This window comes from Acomys russatus, chromosome 22 (genome assembly GCF_903995435.1).
Source record: "Acomys russatus chromosome 22, mAcoRus1.1, whole genome shotgun sequence".
Taxonomy (NCBI): Eukaryota; Metazoa; Chordata; class Mammalia; order Rodentia; family Muridae; genus Acomys; species Acomys russatus.
In genome coordinates this window covers 29,007,734-29,023,693 of record NC_067158.1, presented here as the reverse complement: position 1 = coordinate 29,023,693, position 15,960 = coordinate 29,007,734, and the positions used below count along the sequence as shown (strand labels likewise).

Here is a 15,960-nt window from a genome sequence, read left to right as displayed (position 1 = left end):
AATCACAGTAGGAAGCAATTTGCGGAACATGGAACCCTATGCTACTATTCATCTCATTAGGCACCACCTTGGAGACAAGAGAGCTGCATTTCAATGAGATAAAAACATCAGTAGATACACACGTGAATATTTTATTGATGCTGAGATCTGTATTCTGAGCCAGTAGCCAAGTAGAACAGCTATGAAGGGTGGGGGAACAGAACTAAAAGAGGACAGGCATCTAGCAAGAAAATGTGATGGTTGGTGACCTCACTCAATGACTTAGAGCTCCTAGCAGTGGGGACTTGACAGATGTGGAGCAAAGAGAAATCGGCGTGTCTATGTTCCATTGTACAATCAATTTGAGTACCAGCCTATCACCTCACTATAAAAGCATAACCAAGGACCAGTGAGTTGATTCACGGGTCTTGGAGAGTGGAAATGCTACAGGCTAGGTAGGGCTAACCTTGAAGGTGGCTGGTTACTTCAAGGACTGAGACTCTCTGGCTGTTGGCTGACCCGTAGTGGCGTTGGTTGGCTAGCCGCCTGAGTGACTCAGGCTTGCTTCTCTGGCTCTAACTCTGACCAGCTCCTTCCCCATGGCCTTCTCATGGCTACTGGAGAAACAGGGCCAAAGAGGGCTGAATCGGGGCATGCCCAAGTCACACTGACACTATCTCAGTGGATATCACTTCTTTAACTAGCTTGGGTTTCATGCCTGTCCCATGCACAGCAGCAGCCTGCAGCAGATGGGTTCTCTTTAAAAGCCTTGCGTTCCTTCTTCATGACTGTGTGATGGAAGGAAGCCCAATCCCACAGAATAGAAGGTGCTCCAAGAACCCCGCCTCTCTCTATCGGGCAAAGGCATGCTCTAAGAACAAGCTTCTTTCACCAGGAACCAAAAAAAAAAGCTTTGATAAGCTTGTGCATGGACTTTGATTGGCTTTCTTTCATTTCTGTGGTAAGTCTCTGTGATCTCTGTACAGATAAGCAGCCACAACACATGATTTGTGTGCAGCACCCAAGATATCAGATCTGTGGGGAAGATCAACAGCCATCCTCCCACAGCACAGCTCATGCAGAGATCCTTAAAGTACAGTTATTTTTAGCATTGAGCATGGGGGAGCAGGGGCAGCCAGAGCCATGGGCAAGCCAGCTGCCTCTGGTTCTTACCTCTCTGGACTTTTAGTTGCTTCATCTAAATAGCATCATTGAGCTTTGACTTGGACATGAGGGGGTGGACTCTGAGAGCCAGCTGAGGTGACAGAGATATTCAGTAGTGGCATGCACCAAATTCGAATTTGATGACAGGGATGACTGTGGAAGGAGGTGGCTATGGGTGCGACCCTTTTGTCCTAACATCTGGCCTCCTCCAGCATTTCTGTCTCAGCATCTCTCCCAGGGGCCCCCTGGAGGTGCAGCACTCACCAACATGGACTCTACAGGCAGGTTTAGAAGAATCCTTGTTACAAACCCATGGATGAGATTAACACTGCCCATCTGTAGGAGAGCTATGTTGTCTCTGCAAGCACAACAAAGACAGGCAACAAGGTGTGCTTGCTGAGCCTGGTACTAAGCTATTCAGTAACCTCTAGCAAGTATTTTTACTCCAGGCCAATGCTAAGGCCCTGGGAATGGAAGTAAACATGGTAGGATTTCTGGACTCAAGGAGAGAAACAGAGTAGTGAGCAGGAAGTAGAGATAGCAATGGAGGGAACATGGGTATCCATAAGAGATACTTAGCCCAAGCTATACTTGAGTGAGTGGACTGATCCACTGGTTCATGTGGTCAGGGTCTGGTCGTAGATGACATGACATTTGAAGGTCGGGACTTTCAAAGGTGACTGGGTTCAGATGACATCATAGAGGTAACACCTGTAGTGGTTTGAATGAAAATGGCCTCCATAGGCTCATATATTTCAATGCTTAGTCATCAAGGACTGGCGCCACTTGCGAAGGATTAGGAGGTGTGGATTTGTTGGAGGAAGTGTGTCACTAGAGGTTGGCTTTGAGGCTTCAAAAAGATGCATGCTGGGCCCATCCCACTCTTTGCCTATGGATAAGGATGTAGCTCTCAACTTCTTCTCCAGGACCATGTCTGCCTGCTTGCCACCAAGTCCCCAGCCATGATAATTATGAACTAAGTCTCTGAAGCTGTAAGCAAGTCACCAATTAAATGATTTCTCTTATGGAAGTTGCTGTGGTCAGTGGTGTCTCTTCCCAGCAATAGTACACTGACTAAGACAAAACTCTATGGTGGGTCTGATATCAATGTAAGGGAATGGAGAGACCGGAGTTCTCTCTGTGTCCACCCAAAGCAAACAAGGAACTATCCGAAAATCAAGACAGGGGCTGTTTTAGCCTGCTCCTGCTACTGTGACACCATCCCTTAGACTGAGTAGTTTATGAATGGTAGAAAACCAGCACAGCTCTGGAGGCTGGAAGCTCATGATCGAAGCAGGAGATGCAGTGCCTAAAGAAGGATGCTCCCAAGATGGTACCTCATTGTTGCAACCTCACAACAGCAGAAGGAAGAAGGGAAATGGGGGTGACTAGTATAGTGACCCTTTTATAATGACACTCAGACCACTCACAAGGGCTGCCTTTATCCCAAACATCCTTAAAGGCCCTGCCTCAACTACTCACTAGTGACTGCATTCCAACTCTTAATTTTGGAAGGTGATGTGAACATGGCATGTCTTCTACAGGCTCAAGCATATGAGCTCTCGGTTCCCAGGTGGCGCTGCCCTTCAAGAAGGCTGTAGAACCTTTATGGGGTGGAGAATTATAAGAAGAAGCATGTTCGTGAAAGCAGGCCTAGAAGTTTAAAGCCTGGCTCCACTTCCTGTTTTCTCTTTGCTCTGACCTTGGATGCTCTGTGACCAGCCCTAGCCTCCTGCCTTCTTCCACCATGCCATCCCCACCACAATGAGGCACATTCTTCTTCTTTTTTATTTATTATTTGGGAATCTCACATCATGCACTCTGATTGCTCTCACCTCCCAGTCTTCCCATATATACTCCCCACCCAGACATACACACACCCAAAGAAAAAAGCAAAAGATAGGTCCATTTTGTGTCTTCTAAATACTCACTGGAGAATGGTCAAATGCCTAGTGTCCTGCCCCCACCTCACCCAGAGGATGAGTCTTTCTCTACCCACATCAGCATCAGCACCAAAAGTCATCAACTGAGAAGAGCTCTGTAGTGGGTCAAGCTCTCCCTTGAGGGTTGGGTACAACTCTCCTGCAAGAAGCAGGGCTAGTTCTCCCTCACCAATGAACATTAGTTTGGCTTAAGGTGGCAGCTGAGACTGTGGACATCCACATGGGCTTCAATGTAACACAAGCTGAAGACATACACAGGGTCTTTGGCCATATAAGGCCTCAGGAGCTACATGGGCCACAAGCCATGATATACATATCAAGAAGGCACCCCCAAGGCAGCAAAGCCAGAAGATACCACCAAGTCATCAATCATCAGCACAGACCTCATATATCCACATGTCTTCATCATGTTCTGGGGCAGCAGCATAGATCATAGATGCCAACATGGCTTCTGGTGGCTTCACAGACCATGGTGGTCCTTCAAGGAGCTCCAATCCAGAAAGTGAAACTTTCTTCATCTTGGGCTTCCATCATTGCCCAGATCCAGGGGGATCTTGTGACCAGGTGGCAGGTTTGAGGTCTGTGTCTGCTTAAGCTCCAGGCTGTTGTACACCATCCCACCAACCCTACTGAACAATGGCAGAGTGTCCACCAGCCCCCTCTCTCACCTGTCACTGCCATGAGGCCTCTCGTTCTGCCTCTCTCCATTGCACACAAACCATTCAGTTTTTCTATCTTTCCCATCGCTCTATCACATATTTGGTTATCACAGTGTCACCTGCCCACCCTGGGCAGTGAGGCCAGGGCTGCAATTGGGTGTCTTCTGCTCACCCAGTATTCTTATTAAAGTGGGAGCCAAAATAAAACCTTTGTCTCTAATTGCTTCTTGTCAGGCATTTGGTCATAGCAACAAGAAAAATAACCAAGACACAGGGGCACAAGTATGGAAGCCATACCAGGAGCCCTTACCCACAACCCAACCATGCTGGCAGTTGGCCTCAGACTTCCAGAAATATGGGCAGTATACACACTTAAGACATGCAGTTCCTGAAATTCTGTTATAGTAGAGCAAACAGACCAAGTCATTGGAGAAAGCAGCCACTGGGTTAGTGAGTTTTCTGCTGAACTCAAGTCTATCAATAATAGAACTCATGGGAAAGGAAGTCATCCCGACAGAGAGGGGAGCAGCAGGAGGTCATCCAGGCAGAGGAGGAAACAGCTCCTTCCAAGTGATGTCAAAAGCTGGAAGGTGAGCTGGTTTTCTGCATTTTCAGAGAAGGGAGAGAGGTATGTCAGAATACAGGATGTGCAAATAAGGCTGGGAGGATTGATCATTGGTTGATAATAGCCTCACTGGAGCGCCTTGTTGGTACCCTGTTCTCCTTGGCATTCTGCGTGTTTTCTGGGAGTTTCTGGGTGTTATGGAAACAAGAAGCCTAGCGTTCAGTTCATCTGTGCACTGTCACCATACAGGGCCTCCTAGGAAAACTTGCTCAACACTAATTTTCACATCTAAATTCGACCAGCAGAGAATGCACAACAGGAAGTCACGATTCATCATTTAGCACACTGGGACAGCAGAAGTGGAAGTCGGCTGTGTGTCGCCCAGGTGCACAAGCTGCCAGGCATCTGTCTGCAGGCTGTCCTGAGTCCTCCAACCAGGGGCCAGAAAGAGGTAGATCAGGTCCAGATGACTGGGCTCTGAGGTGGTGATGGGAGAATAACATCACAGAGCTCCATTGCACTTACACATGCGTCTGCTGTGGAGGGGAAGCAAGATGTCACTTCAGTAAAGATGCTTGCATGCAAGCCTGTTGACCTAGGTTTGATCCCAGGCACCCATGTAAAGGTGGAAGGAGGGAACAACTCCACATAGTTGTTTCCTGGCCTCTACATGTGTGCTGTTGTATGCATGTGCCATCATACACACACTGTGATGATGGTAATTATAAATATTTTAAAACTAAAACACAAGAGCTATTAATGCCCTCCTCCCAAGAGGCTTGAGGATAAGCATGTGCTCTGGGCTCTGCTCAGCAGTTGTTGTGGACCTGTATAGCTTACACTGAAACGGAACCGCATGTTCATAATATTTCCCACTTCCCGTGCTTTTGTTCTGGCCCCATAATCCACTCATGGCAGGGACCCAAGGTGACATTTAAAACCCAGTCAGATCAGGTCTAAACCTTCTCAGGGAGAATAAGAGCCACTGTCCCCACAGCTCTGAGGGTCCAACACAGTCTACCACTGTCCCATTTTTCTCCTTGTCATTATCATAAGCAAAAGCTTTAAAGGGAAGTGATTGCGGCCTGGAACACAATGCATATGGGTTGTAGATGCAACTAGGGATATGTAGTCAAGGGAAAAGGGCTGCAGGCTGGGAGGAGAGGTGTACACAAGCTGTTCTAGGACAAGTTTACTGGCTCCAGGGCTTTCCCTGGCAGGGAGCTGTGCACTGTCTGTAGCTAGGGGATGTCCTTCTGGAAGCTTCCCTGGTACAAAGTTGTGTCTTAAGAAAGCTATGTCCAAAATGATGGTTAGTCTTGGCCTTGTAGGGTCTTGGGGGCTTAATGACAATCTTATTTCAGCAGAGTTATTACCAAGGCTTTTGTTTATCAAGCCAATAAGCATGAGGACCTGCTCAATTCTACTCTCTCTGAGTTTGGCAGAAGCAATTCCATTTTGATCCTGACAGTTTTAATATCCCCATTCACCCTCTGGCCTCCTTGCTGGTAGCTCATGGTTCCTTCTGCCAGCAGCACTCTAACTTACTCCAGAGGTCTTAACCACTCATTTTGTCCTTTCCTTTCCTTCCAGGACCCTAGTCCATAGAATGGTACTACTCACATTTAGGGTGGGTCTTCCCACCTCAACTTATCTAATCTAGATAAGGTATGGCACAAATATGCCCAGAATATTGTCTTCTGGATTATTCTGGATCCTGTTAAGTTGACAGTCAGTCTTAGCCAACACACTGTATTTGAATGAGAAATGTCTCTGTAAGCCCATAGACTCTCACAGTTGGCCCCTGTGTTTGGTGTTTGGAGAAGTTATCAACGCTTTAGGCTTGCTGGTAGAAGTACATCTCTGTGGGAGGATAAGGGGCATTGAGCCCTTCCCTCTCTCTCTCTCTCCCTGCCCCCCTCTCTCTCAACACCCCCCTCTATTTCTCTGCTTCCTTGTACAGTGGGGCTGTGATCAGCCAGCTTCCTGCTTGCCATGCCTTCCTCAATGTTATGGACTGTAGCCCTCTGGAGCTATAAGCCAAACACACTCTCCCTTGAGTTGTTTGGTTGTGATATTTTATCACAAGAGCAGAGAAGCAACTAAGGCAACACCCCAAGCTGAGCTTAATGCTGTCTCACCTCCACAGATAAGGAATCTGAGCCATATGGAGAGCAAATGGCCTGCCCAAACCAGTCAGCAGCTGCATTAACTGGCACAGCAGCCCTGACCTGTGTGACACAGGCCTGACTCCCACAGTCCCAAAGCAGTGATGGATGCTTTGGTTTGGTTGGTTTGGATGGTTGGTTTGGTTTGGTTTGGTTGATTTAGTTTGGTTTTGGTTTGTTTGGTTTGGTTTGGTTTAGTTTGGTTTGGTTTGGTTGGTTTGGATGGTTGGTTTGGTTTGGTTTGTTTGGTTTGGTTTAGTTGGTTTGCTTTGGTTGGTTTCATTTGGTTTGGTTTGGTTTGGTTTAGTTTGGGGTGATCTTGTTTAGCTCACATAGCTGAAGTACAGTGGGGTGAAGGAGTTGGAGCTGGCATTTGTTTGCCTTTTCCAACGTTTGCTTCCCGTGTTCAGCTTTCTCATCCAACTAGCACAGGCTGCTAGCTTTTGCAGTCTTGGGGAATGGGCTCCCAGTGTAACACAGGAAAAAGACAGAGAATGTCATTAGTGGTACCTCCTGAAAAAGGAAGTACTTTATTCCTGAACCTTCCAGAAATCCCTTTTCCAAATTTCTGTTAATCCCAAATGGGTCATAAGCTCAATTCTCACAGACAGGGTTTGGGGGTGAGGAGAAGGGATGTTGATGATTGACTCTAGCCACAGCTGCTTGCATTCTTCCCAGGGGACACAGGGAAGACCCTGCCCAGTCATGGGCTTTCAGCCTCCAAAGCTATAGGTTTATAAATTACCTAGCCTCAGCTGTGTGGCTATAGCAACAGAGGACAAACTAAAGCAGAGGATAAGGAATTATGGGCCTCCTAAGTGGATCTGTGTGTTCTAACTTGGAAAAAAAATGCCTGTGGAACATGGATAAACCTAAAAGTCACTTTCAGGATGACCTATAAACATAAATTCACCATTACAAGAACAGACTAAAGTTTCAAGTTATGTGAGCACGTGTTTGCACAAGCAAAGGGAGAAATAGTGGAGAAGCTAGTCAATCCAGTGTAAGCTGAGAAACAGGGCAGCACATAAAGATAAATCAAGGGCTGTGGGGATGGCTCAGTCACTAAGGTGAATTTGGACTCCTGGGGCCATAAGAAACATTGGTTGCCCCAGTGTACATATGTAATTCCAGTGCTTAGGAGGCAGTGTCTAAATGTAAGGTGAGGGAAATGGAGAAAGGCACCCAGTGTTGACCTCTGGCCTCTAGCTACACATACATGTGCATGAGCATATATACCACACACATACACCACACATACACAACACATACAAGAAACACACGCATATACATATATGTCCACAGAGGAAACTCACAAACATCCTGTGTTTATTGACTTATTCAAATGAGCTGGCATTAAAAATATAAATATTAAAGTTTTTAAGTAGCAGAAGAAATGGAAGCTATCTGAATAGAAGCTGCATTCAAAGGCTCCAGAGCCCTCTCCATGGTCAGAGGTATACCGTGCATGGAACTACTCAGGTCAGGGCTGAACAAAGGATGGGTGCCTCCTCACATAGACAGGACACAGAACACTCAGGAAGGTGAATTTGTCTGCCCATTGGTGTTAAGGGACAAGGAAACAGAAGTGGCACTGTTGCCTGATCTTGGCTGGAGGACAAACACCCATCATCCAACTAGGGCCTGCCTGGTGAGGTCAACCTCATCCTCAAGAACCGATGATAAGTACTGTTTCTCACCCTGGGGAGCTCTGGAGTGCTTGTGATAGAGCCCAAGGCTCTGCTGCACATCTGCGCTGACAGCTGTGTGGTGTGGGTACTGGGTTGGTGCCTGAGGCCACTGTTGCTTTTTCTGTCCACCGTGGCTGACTGCTTTGGGCATGCCTCTCATACACACAGTCCCCTGGGCCTCATTGCACCTGCGCCAGCAGGTGACCTTCATGTGCCCACAAAGCCAACTCTCCTTGTGCCCAAGTGTCTCATTCCAAAACAGCAAAAGAGCCATTTCACATGGTGCAGTGACTGAGAGAAATATAATGATGCACAGATTTTCCCTTAAGTCCCTGGGAGCTAGTTTCTTCACATGCCAAATGCCCTGGACAACAAGTGCTGAACACACAGGATCCTCCCCTTTTCCCCTGCCTTCCTTTCTCCTTCCCTTTACCTGCATCCCACATTCCTCTTCCCTCCCCTTCTCTCTCTCTCTCTTTCCTCTCTCATTTCTTAAGCATCTATATGGTAGGGTCCCCAGCCTTTTCAAGTCCAATCCACTGCTATCATGTTAGGTTGGATGAAAGGCTACCCTTCCCCCTTTCTGGTCCATCAAGGTCAAAGCTAAGAGCACAGAGACCACAGAAGATCACAGCCTGAGCTTCTGCCATGCGCTCCCCGACCTCAACCTCCCACAGCCATCCTGAGTGATACCCAGACTGCCCTTCCATCTCCTGATCAGTGTGTCTAACTTTATATCCATCCACGTGTCACCTAGCCTAGCAACACAAGCATAATCGTACAAATAGCATGCACACAGCAGTGGACTCACACTCCAAAACCTGAAAGGAGAGTAGATGCTGTAAGGAACAGGGACTACCTAAGGATTGACACAAGGCCTGGGGTCTGCTTCCTGTGTCTACCATTCAGCCAACAGCCTCTCGTCCCACAGGCATCCACAGTGATGGTTATCTTCATCTTCTCTCTGCAGGGCACGTGCACATCACGGACTTCAACATCGCCACGGTTGTGAAGGGAACAGAGAAAGCTTCTTCTATGGCCGGCACCAAGCCCTACATGGGTGAGCATCCTACACCTGCATGTGGGCCTGGGCCTGGATTTTCCTCTTTCTCCTCCTGCATCACACTGAGGCCTCCACTTGCCCCAGCAGAATCTCTGCCCTCTGCAGCCAGGGGGCATTTCCATATTGCCTCTCCTGCTCAGTCACCCCTTGCCTGGTTTCTAGTTGTTTCTGCCCCCCCCCCCCGCCGGCTTCTTGTGGAAGTGTTGTTTTGCATCATTTCAGGTTGCTTTGTGAAGAACACCTAGCAGGTCTTTTATGCTAACCTTTAGTATTTGTGACTTTCTTTCAAATCTTTTTCATGCCTCTTCATGCCTTTCTTTAAAAAAAAAAAAATACTACATTTTTGGTGTATGAGTGTATATGAGTGCACACATACACATTTGCACGTGCATGTTCGTGTGCTCATATCGTAGCCTGTGTGTGGAGGTCAAAGGTCAACTTTCCAGTTTTTTTAAAAATAATTTTTCAGATTACATCTCAATTGTTATCCCCTCACTTGTATCTTTCTGTTCCCCCTCCGTCCCTCTTTCACCCTATTTTTCTCCCCTAGGTCTGTGACAGAAGGGGACCTCTTGCCCTACCATATGATCACAGCCTCTCAGGTCTCATCCTGGTAGCCTGCTTCCCCTTCCTCTGAGTGCCACCAGGCGTCCCCACCAAGGGGGAGTGGTCAAATAGGGGGTACCAGAATTTACATCAGAGTCCGTCCCTGCTCTCCACACAACTGTGGAGAGAGTGCAGTCCATTGGCTAGATCTGGATGGGAGTTCTAGGCTGACTGCATGCATTGTCCTTGGTCGGAACAGTGGTTTGAGAAGAGCGCCATGGGTCCAGATCCGCCAGCCTTAAAGGTCTTCTTGTAGGTATCTAGGACCCTCTGGGTCCTTCTATTTCCCCATTCTCTCATTCCTCTCTCACCAATCCAGTCAGTTCTTTCCTTCTATCTTGTGAGTGCCAGGGTTTGAACTTGAGTCGCCAGCCTTGAGAGCAAGAGCTTTTACCTGCGAAGCCATCTTGACACCAGACCTGCCTTTCTTTAAGAGTATGGTTTCTATCTGTTTTAAGTTCCTGCCCGCACTTTACTGGTTTCGTGTGCCTCCTGGTATGGGCTCTACTTCTGAAATCCTTGATCTTCGTTTCTACTTTCCTTTGGCTTCTCTTGCCTGGTTTCTGGGGGTATTTTTCATTGTCATTTGTGTTGTTCTTTTGTGACGTCAGCATTTGTTAACTCTGAATGTTGGCATTAGCCCTCAGCCACTGCAATATAAACCACGACAGAATTCTCCCCTTTACAGCAGTGGCTGTGCACTGTTCCCAACAACTCTGATGGGAGCCCGGGAAACTCTCCTGTCAGTTTGGGCTTTCCACACTCAGGGCCTTCCTGAAGAGGAGGGAGTCACCAGGATAAAGATGACAGCCCTTCCTGTGTAGCCTCCAAACATCAAGATATGAAGGGTCTTGGCCAGCCTCACCACCTGGTGGCAGTGTTTCTGAATGGCACAGGAGTCTCCTCATGCTGAGCATGCTGGCAGGCATCTCATTTCCCAAGCTTCCATTGGGCAAAGCAAGTCACATGATCAACCCTGTGAGCAGGGCTTCATGGGATAAGTAGTAGGAGGCCAGCCTTTCTGTGGAATGTTAAAGAGATGGCCCAGCCTGCCAGAGTCTCTCAGCTGCTCTCCAGTTTTCATGGGCAGGTCTTTCTGGGCACCTTTATGGTAAGAGCCTCAGCCTGCTCATTCTGCCTTATGTATAATATTTTTCAAAAAGACGTTTTAATTTCTTGTTACTTTCTTTTAAGCAAATCACGTTCTCTTGAACTACTAGAAGATGGTATGACTCAGGAGAGCTTCCCTCACTTTAGACTCACCTTGCCTCTCTGTGGGGGCCTACCTAGAACCCTTGCTTAGTATGCTTAGTTCTGAGTTCAAGTCCCAGTACAGAGAAAAGGGAAATGGAAAGAAAAGACGGAAGGGAGCAAGGGGCGGGGGAGGGGCAGGCATCATGCTTGCTGTGAGTGCCTGAGTCCCTGATGCTGACCTGCGCCCATCTTTACTGGGACCACCGTGTCCTCCCTTTGCCCACAGGTCTCTATCCTGCTCCTTTGAGCTTCTTCAGTTTGCTCTTACAGAATGAACATGAATTGTCCCCCACAGGCTCCTGTGTTAAAACAGTTAGACCCCAGCTCCTAGCCCTGTTGTGGGAGGCTTTGGAGCTCTGGGAAGTTGGGGCCCGGCTCGAGGAGTGGGTCACCTCAGGAGCAGGCAGTGACAGTCACGGTTCAGCTGGTTTCTAATTGTTGGTGTACAGAGATGCCACCCTCCTTCTGCAGCTCTTGCCACCAGGGTACAGCCACACTTTCCCCACAATGGCCGAGCTAAGTCAAACCCAGCCTCTCTAAGCAGTGGCAGTCAGATATCTTATCACAAGAGGTCATTAATAGCTTTCCTTAGGGCATTTTCCCTAGAAGGGAGCTCCCACCTCCTTTGTCTCTGTCCTACCAAAGCTGGCAAATTGCAGCCAACCTTTCCTGCTGTTCTCAGGCATTGGACATCAGGGCTTAGTCATTGTCTGTCTGGGCCCCTCGCTCCCTGCTTTGCAGCTTCTCTCTCTATAGGAAGAATCACCACATGGTGGTCTCAACATGACTGCTTTGTTGTTTCCACCATGTGGTCTGGGGAAATGTGGAGACAACTCAGCTGTGGAGTAAATATACCCAGGGTTTCCGGTGGCACTATTTGCTGTCAGCTATAGTGTATGCATGTGAGGAATCTAGGACAAGCCTGGCAGATCTCACCTGGAACCTCAGTAGTCAGAAGGAAGATGCTGGAGCAGGGCATGTTCAAAGCTATCCTGGGCTATAGAATTCAAACCCATTCAACTTTTCTCAGAAACCAACAATTGAGTCATTAATTATTAATATTAAGCTTAAGTAAGGGTTGTCAATAGATACTGGCGAAAACAGAAGCCTTCCTCAAGCTCCGCTTTGCCTCCTGTCCCTGCCTCCCTTAAGTGAGGCAACTGTGCTCTGGGTCTTCCCCTCAGGGAGGGAGAACTGTGGGGGACCAGCTGGCAACTCCCCAGCAGCTCCACCTTCAGCCACTATGATTGTGGTCCTACTGTGTGTGAATCACTATTACACTTCATCCCCAGAGTATGCACTGGCAGTTTTTACAGCGCCCCCCCTCTCTCATTGTACATATGCAGAGTCTGAGGTCTAGAGAAGCCCGGTGTCTTGCCTGTGTGTATTGCCTTCCAGGACCTTTCCTTCTCTTGGCATTGCGATTTCAGAGCTTTGGGACCCGTGGGAGTTGGGATTTGAAGCCTTTTGTATCTGAAACCCATGCTTCTTTATACCAAGCTGGTTATGGGTGCTGAGTCATACAAAAATGTTGCTCTTTCTCAGACAGGAGTCAACTTACTGTCACAGCTGTATGTAAGATTCAGGGCTTCTGGTGTCCTAATTAGAGGAGCCTTGGGCCTGAGTTAATGAGCAAATGTGCAGGAGAGAAGTTCATAGGCTTTGGAGAATGATCTCCAAATTGTGGTGTTTTCAGTGACTATGGGGCAAGCAACAGCAGCCATGCATTTAGGGGTTGCTCACCTCCACAGTTCCCAAAGCTCAGAATTCTCAATGCCAAGGAAAGGTTGGTTGATTTCACTCATTTGAGATGTTTGCTTCCAAAACCTGATTACAAGTTCCCAGAATGCTCCAAGCATGGCTTCCAACATAAATAAGGTCCAGAAGGCGATACACACAGATTCTTCTAGAAGAAATATTTGTCCAGCACTGAGTTTTCATTAATGGAAGGAACATATGGGGTTCGCTATTGGATGGAAAAAGTCTCTGTAAAATGTATCAGAATAGAAGTCAGAAATGTCCCAGCTGACACCCAGGGTTCCCTGATTCATTAATATGAGGCAGAATGGAAAGAGAACACCCCCTCTGCAAATGTTTAGGAGTGTGAATTGGGAGGTTGGGGTTCTGAGGGAAGCATAGAGTGGTAAATAAAGAAAGACCTCCTCGTCCTTAGTGCTCAGGCCTGGGGGAACAGAGTCGTGCAAGTGTTGTGTGAACTTGACAGAAAGAGCCAGAGGGAAAGAAGCAGCAGTTCCTTCAGGGAGGGAGAGATGGCCTCCTCGGGAACAGTTTCCTGCAGAAGGTGACACAGAGGGCCTGTCCTACTAGTTAAAGACAGGGAAAGGAACAAGGCTGAGGGAACATCCTGTGTCAAGGCACAGAGGAGCAAAACAGCATTGCATGCTGGGAGAGCCTATCCCATTATAGCTGAAAGAATAGGAATTGGGCTGGGGGGGGCAGACCACATGAGTAAGGGGTGACTCCCAGTATCCAACATAATGCACATCATGTGTCCTTTGAAATGAGCCTCAGGAAATGCTAATTGGAAAACTGCCAGCCAGTCATAGCTTCTGATCTGGAAAATTGAGTGGTAGTTGATGGGTGCAGCATGACTCAGTGCATGTCTTAGTTAGATTTCTATTGCCAGGACAAAGCATCATAACCAGTGCAACTTATAAAATAAAGCATTTAGTTTGGGACTCACCATTGCAGAGGGTTAGAATCCATGACCATTGTGGCAGAGAGCAAGGTAGCAGGCAGGCAGACAGGCTGTAACTGAGAGCTCACGTCCTGATCTATATGCACAAGGCAGGGAGAGAGCTAAGTGAATGGCATGGGCCTTTGAAACCTCAAACCCCAACCAGTGACACACCTCCCTCCAACAAGACCACACCTCCTGAGCCTTTCCAAAGAGTTCCACCAACTGGGGACCAAGCGTTCCAGGATATGAGCCTATGGGGACCATTCTCACTCAAACCATCCCAGTGAGTATTGGAGGGGATGTCATGGCAGAATTGTGGAAAGCATTGTACCAGGAAAGTTTGGCCAGCACTGATGCCTAGAAGTTGTCATGGCTGTTAGCAGTACTATTACCTCCGTGGCTTCCTGTCCTACTTATGCTAAGTGCTGGAGGCCAGATCTGAGCTCACAGTTTCCTGTGTTTGGAACCCATACTTGAGTGGCAGAAGCAGCCCCTAAAGAAATCTTCATCTATCGCTGGTGAGAACACAGGGAGACATCAGGCCACCACACACTTGGTCCTTATTCTCTACCTCCCACCTCCACTAATTCCTGTCCCCAACAAGGTTGATGAGCAAACGTGGGTATTGTGAGAAGCTACCATGGCAATGACCACACTCTCTCAAGATAATTGTAAGACTGGTGAAGATGGCCAAGAAGGCCGCTGAGCCAGCAGTCACTGCAGGTCACCAAGGCCCATCAGCTTCCCTGTGACCTCTCTGTGAACCCAGTCCTTCACACGCTCCAGGAGCTCTGCTGCATGCCAGACAGTACCCTAGAGACTGAAAACACATCAGAAAGCTAGCAGCAACCCTGCCCTCCCTGGTTTGTCTGTGGAGGATGGTCACTTGAAAAACGAATATGTAGCTTCAGATGTTTCTTTTCTTTTCTTTTTTTCTGTGAGTGAGTGTGTTGGCTACATGTTTGCCTGTGGACCATGTGCATGCCTGGTGATCACAGAAGCCAGAAGAGAGCGTCATAGCTCTTGGAACTGGAGTTATAGGCATATAGGTGAGTGTATAGGTGAGAACAGACCCTGGGTCCTCTGGGAGAGCAGCCAGTGCTCTTAACAGTTGAGCCATCTTGCCAGGCCCAAAGAATCTTTTCTGAAGTAGCAGTTTTAAATTGTGATGAAGTACAATTTTTGCACATCACACTTGTTGACCATACACTTAGGGGCATAGCTAAACGTGTTTTCTTCATGTGACATCGCACAACTCTTGCTTCTGTTTTCTGGAAGTTTTCTACCTTGTGGAAGTTCTGAGTTTACACTGGGGCTGTGGTCCAGCTGGAATCTATTTCTGAACACAGTATGAGGCTAAGGATCAGCTTTTCCCTGTTTGCATCCAACAATCCAAACCACTGGACTCTGTTGAAAAGGTCCTTCTTCCCCTGCTCAGTTACTCTTGCAACTTTGTCTAATCTCAGCCGCCCTTGAATACACGGATCTGCTTCTACACCCTGCTCTGCTTCATCCATCTATTTGCTTATTGGCTTTTACTTGTACAGTCAAGTTGGCACTTGAAATCCCGTGGTGATTACCCGCCAATTCCTTTCTTCTTTTCAAAGCTATGGCACTGCAGGCTCCTTTACCTTTTCATGTATATTTCTAGAGTCCGCTTAGTAATTTCTATGATAACAAATTATTCCACTGGATTTCTGTCAGGACCACATCAAATCTGCATACCATAGTATTGATGTGGACTCTCCCAGCCCATTAGAACAGATGGACGCTGGTCTCCAAGATCATTTTGGTTTCTGGGCACTTCTACTGCAGATTCACCAGCATGCAGACTTGGCATGTATTTTGTTGCATGTACACTTTCTAAGGATGTCATGCATTTTGCTGTTTTTCTAATAACTAAGGGCTTTAAAGTAATATTTCTGGCTGGGTGGTGGTTAGCACATGACTTTAATACTGGCACTCGGGAGGCAGAGGCAAGCGGATCTCTGAGTTTGAGGCCAGCCTGGTGTACAGAGCGAGTTCCGGGACAGCCATGGCTACACAGAGAAACCCTATCTCGAAAACCCATAGCTATATTTCTGTTAATCAGTTGAGAATCTCGTACAATGAGTTCCAATTTGATCATATTCACCTTCATCCCAAACTCCCAGATTTACCCAATCCC

The 15,960-nt window shown here is 47.6% G+C and overlaps 1 protein-coding gene across 1 annotated transcript in view; it reads left to right on the top strand.

Moving 5' to 3' along the window:
* The window catches only part of Stk32b (serine/threonine kinase 32B), a 242,359-nt gene that overhangs the window by 192,652 nt on the left and 33,747 nt on the right, over positions 1-15,960 (top strand). Inside the window, exon 6 of the mRNA XM_051165037.1 lies at positions 9,140-9,229. Within this exon, the coding sequence (XP_051020994.1) occupies positions 9,140-9,229 (90 nt within the window). The remainder of the gene's footprint in view (positions 1-9,139; positions 9,230-15,960) is intronic.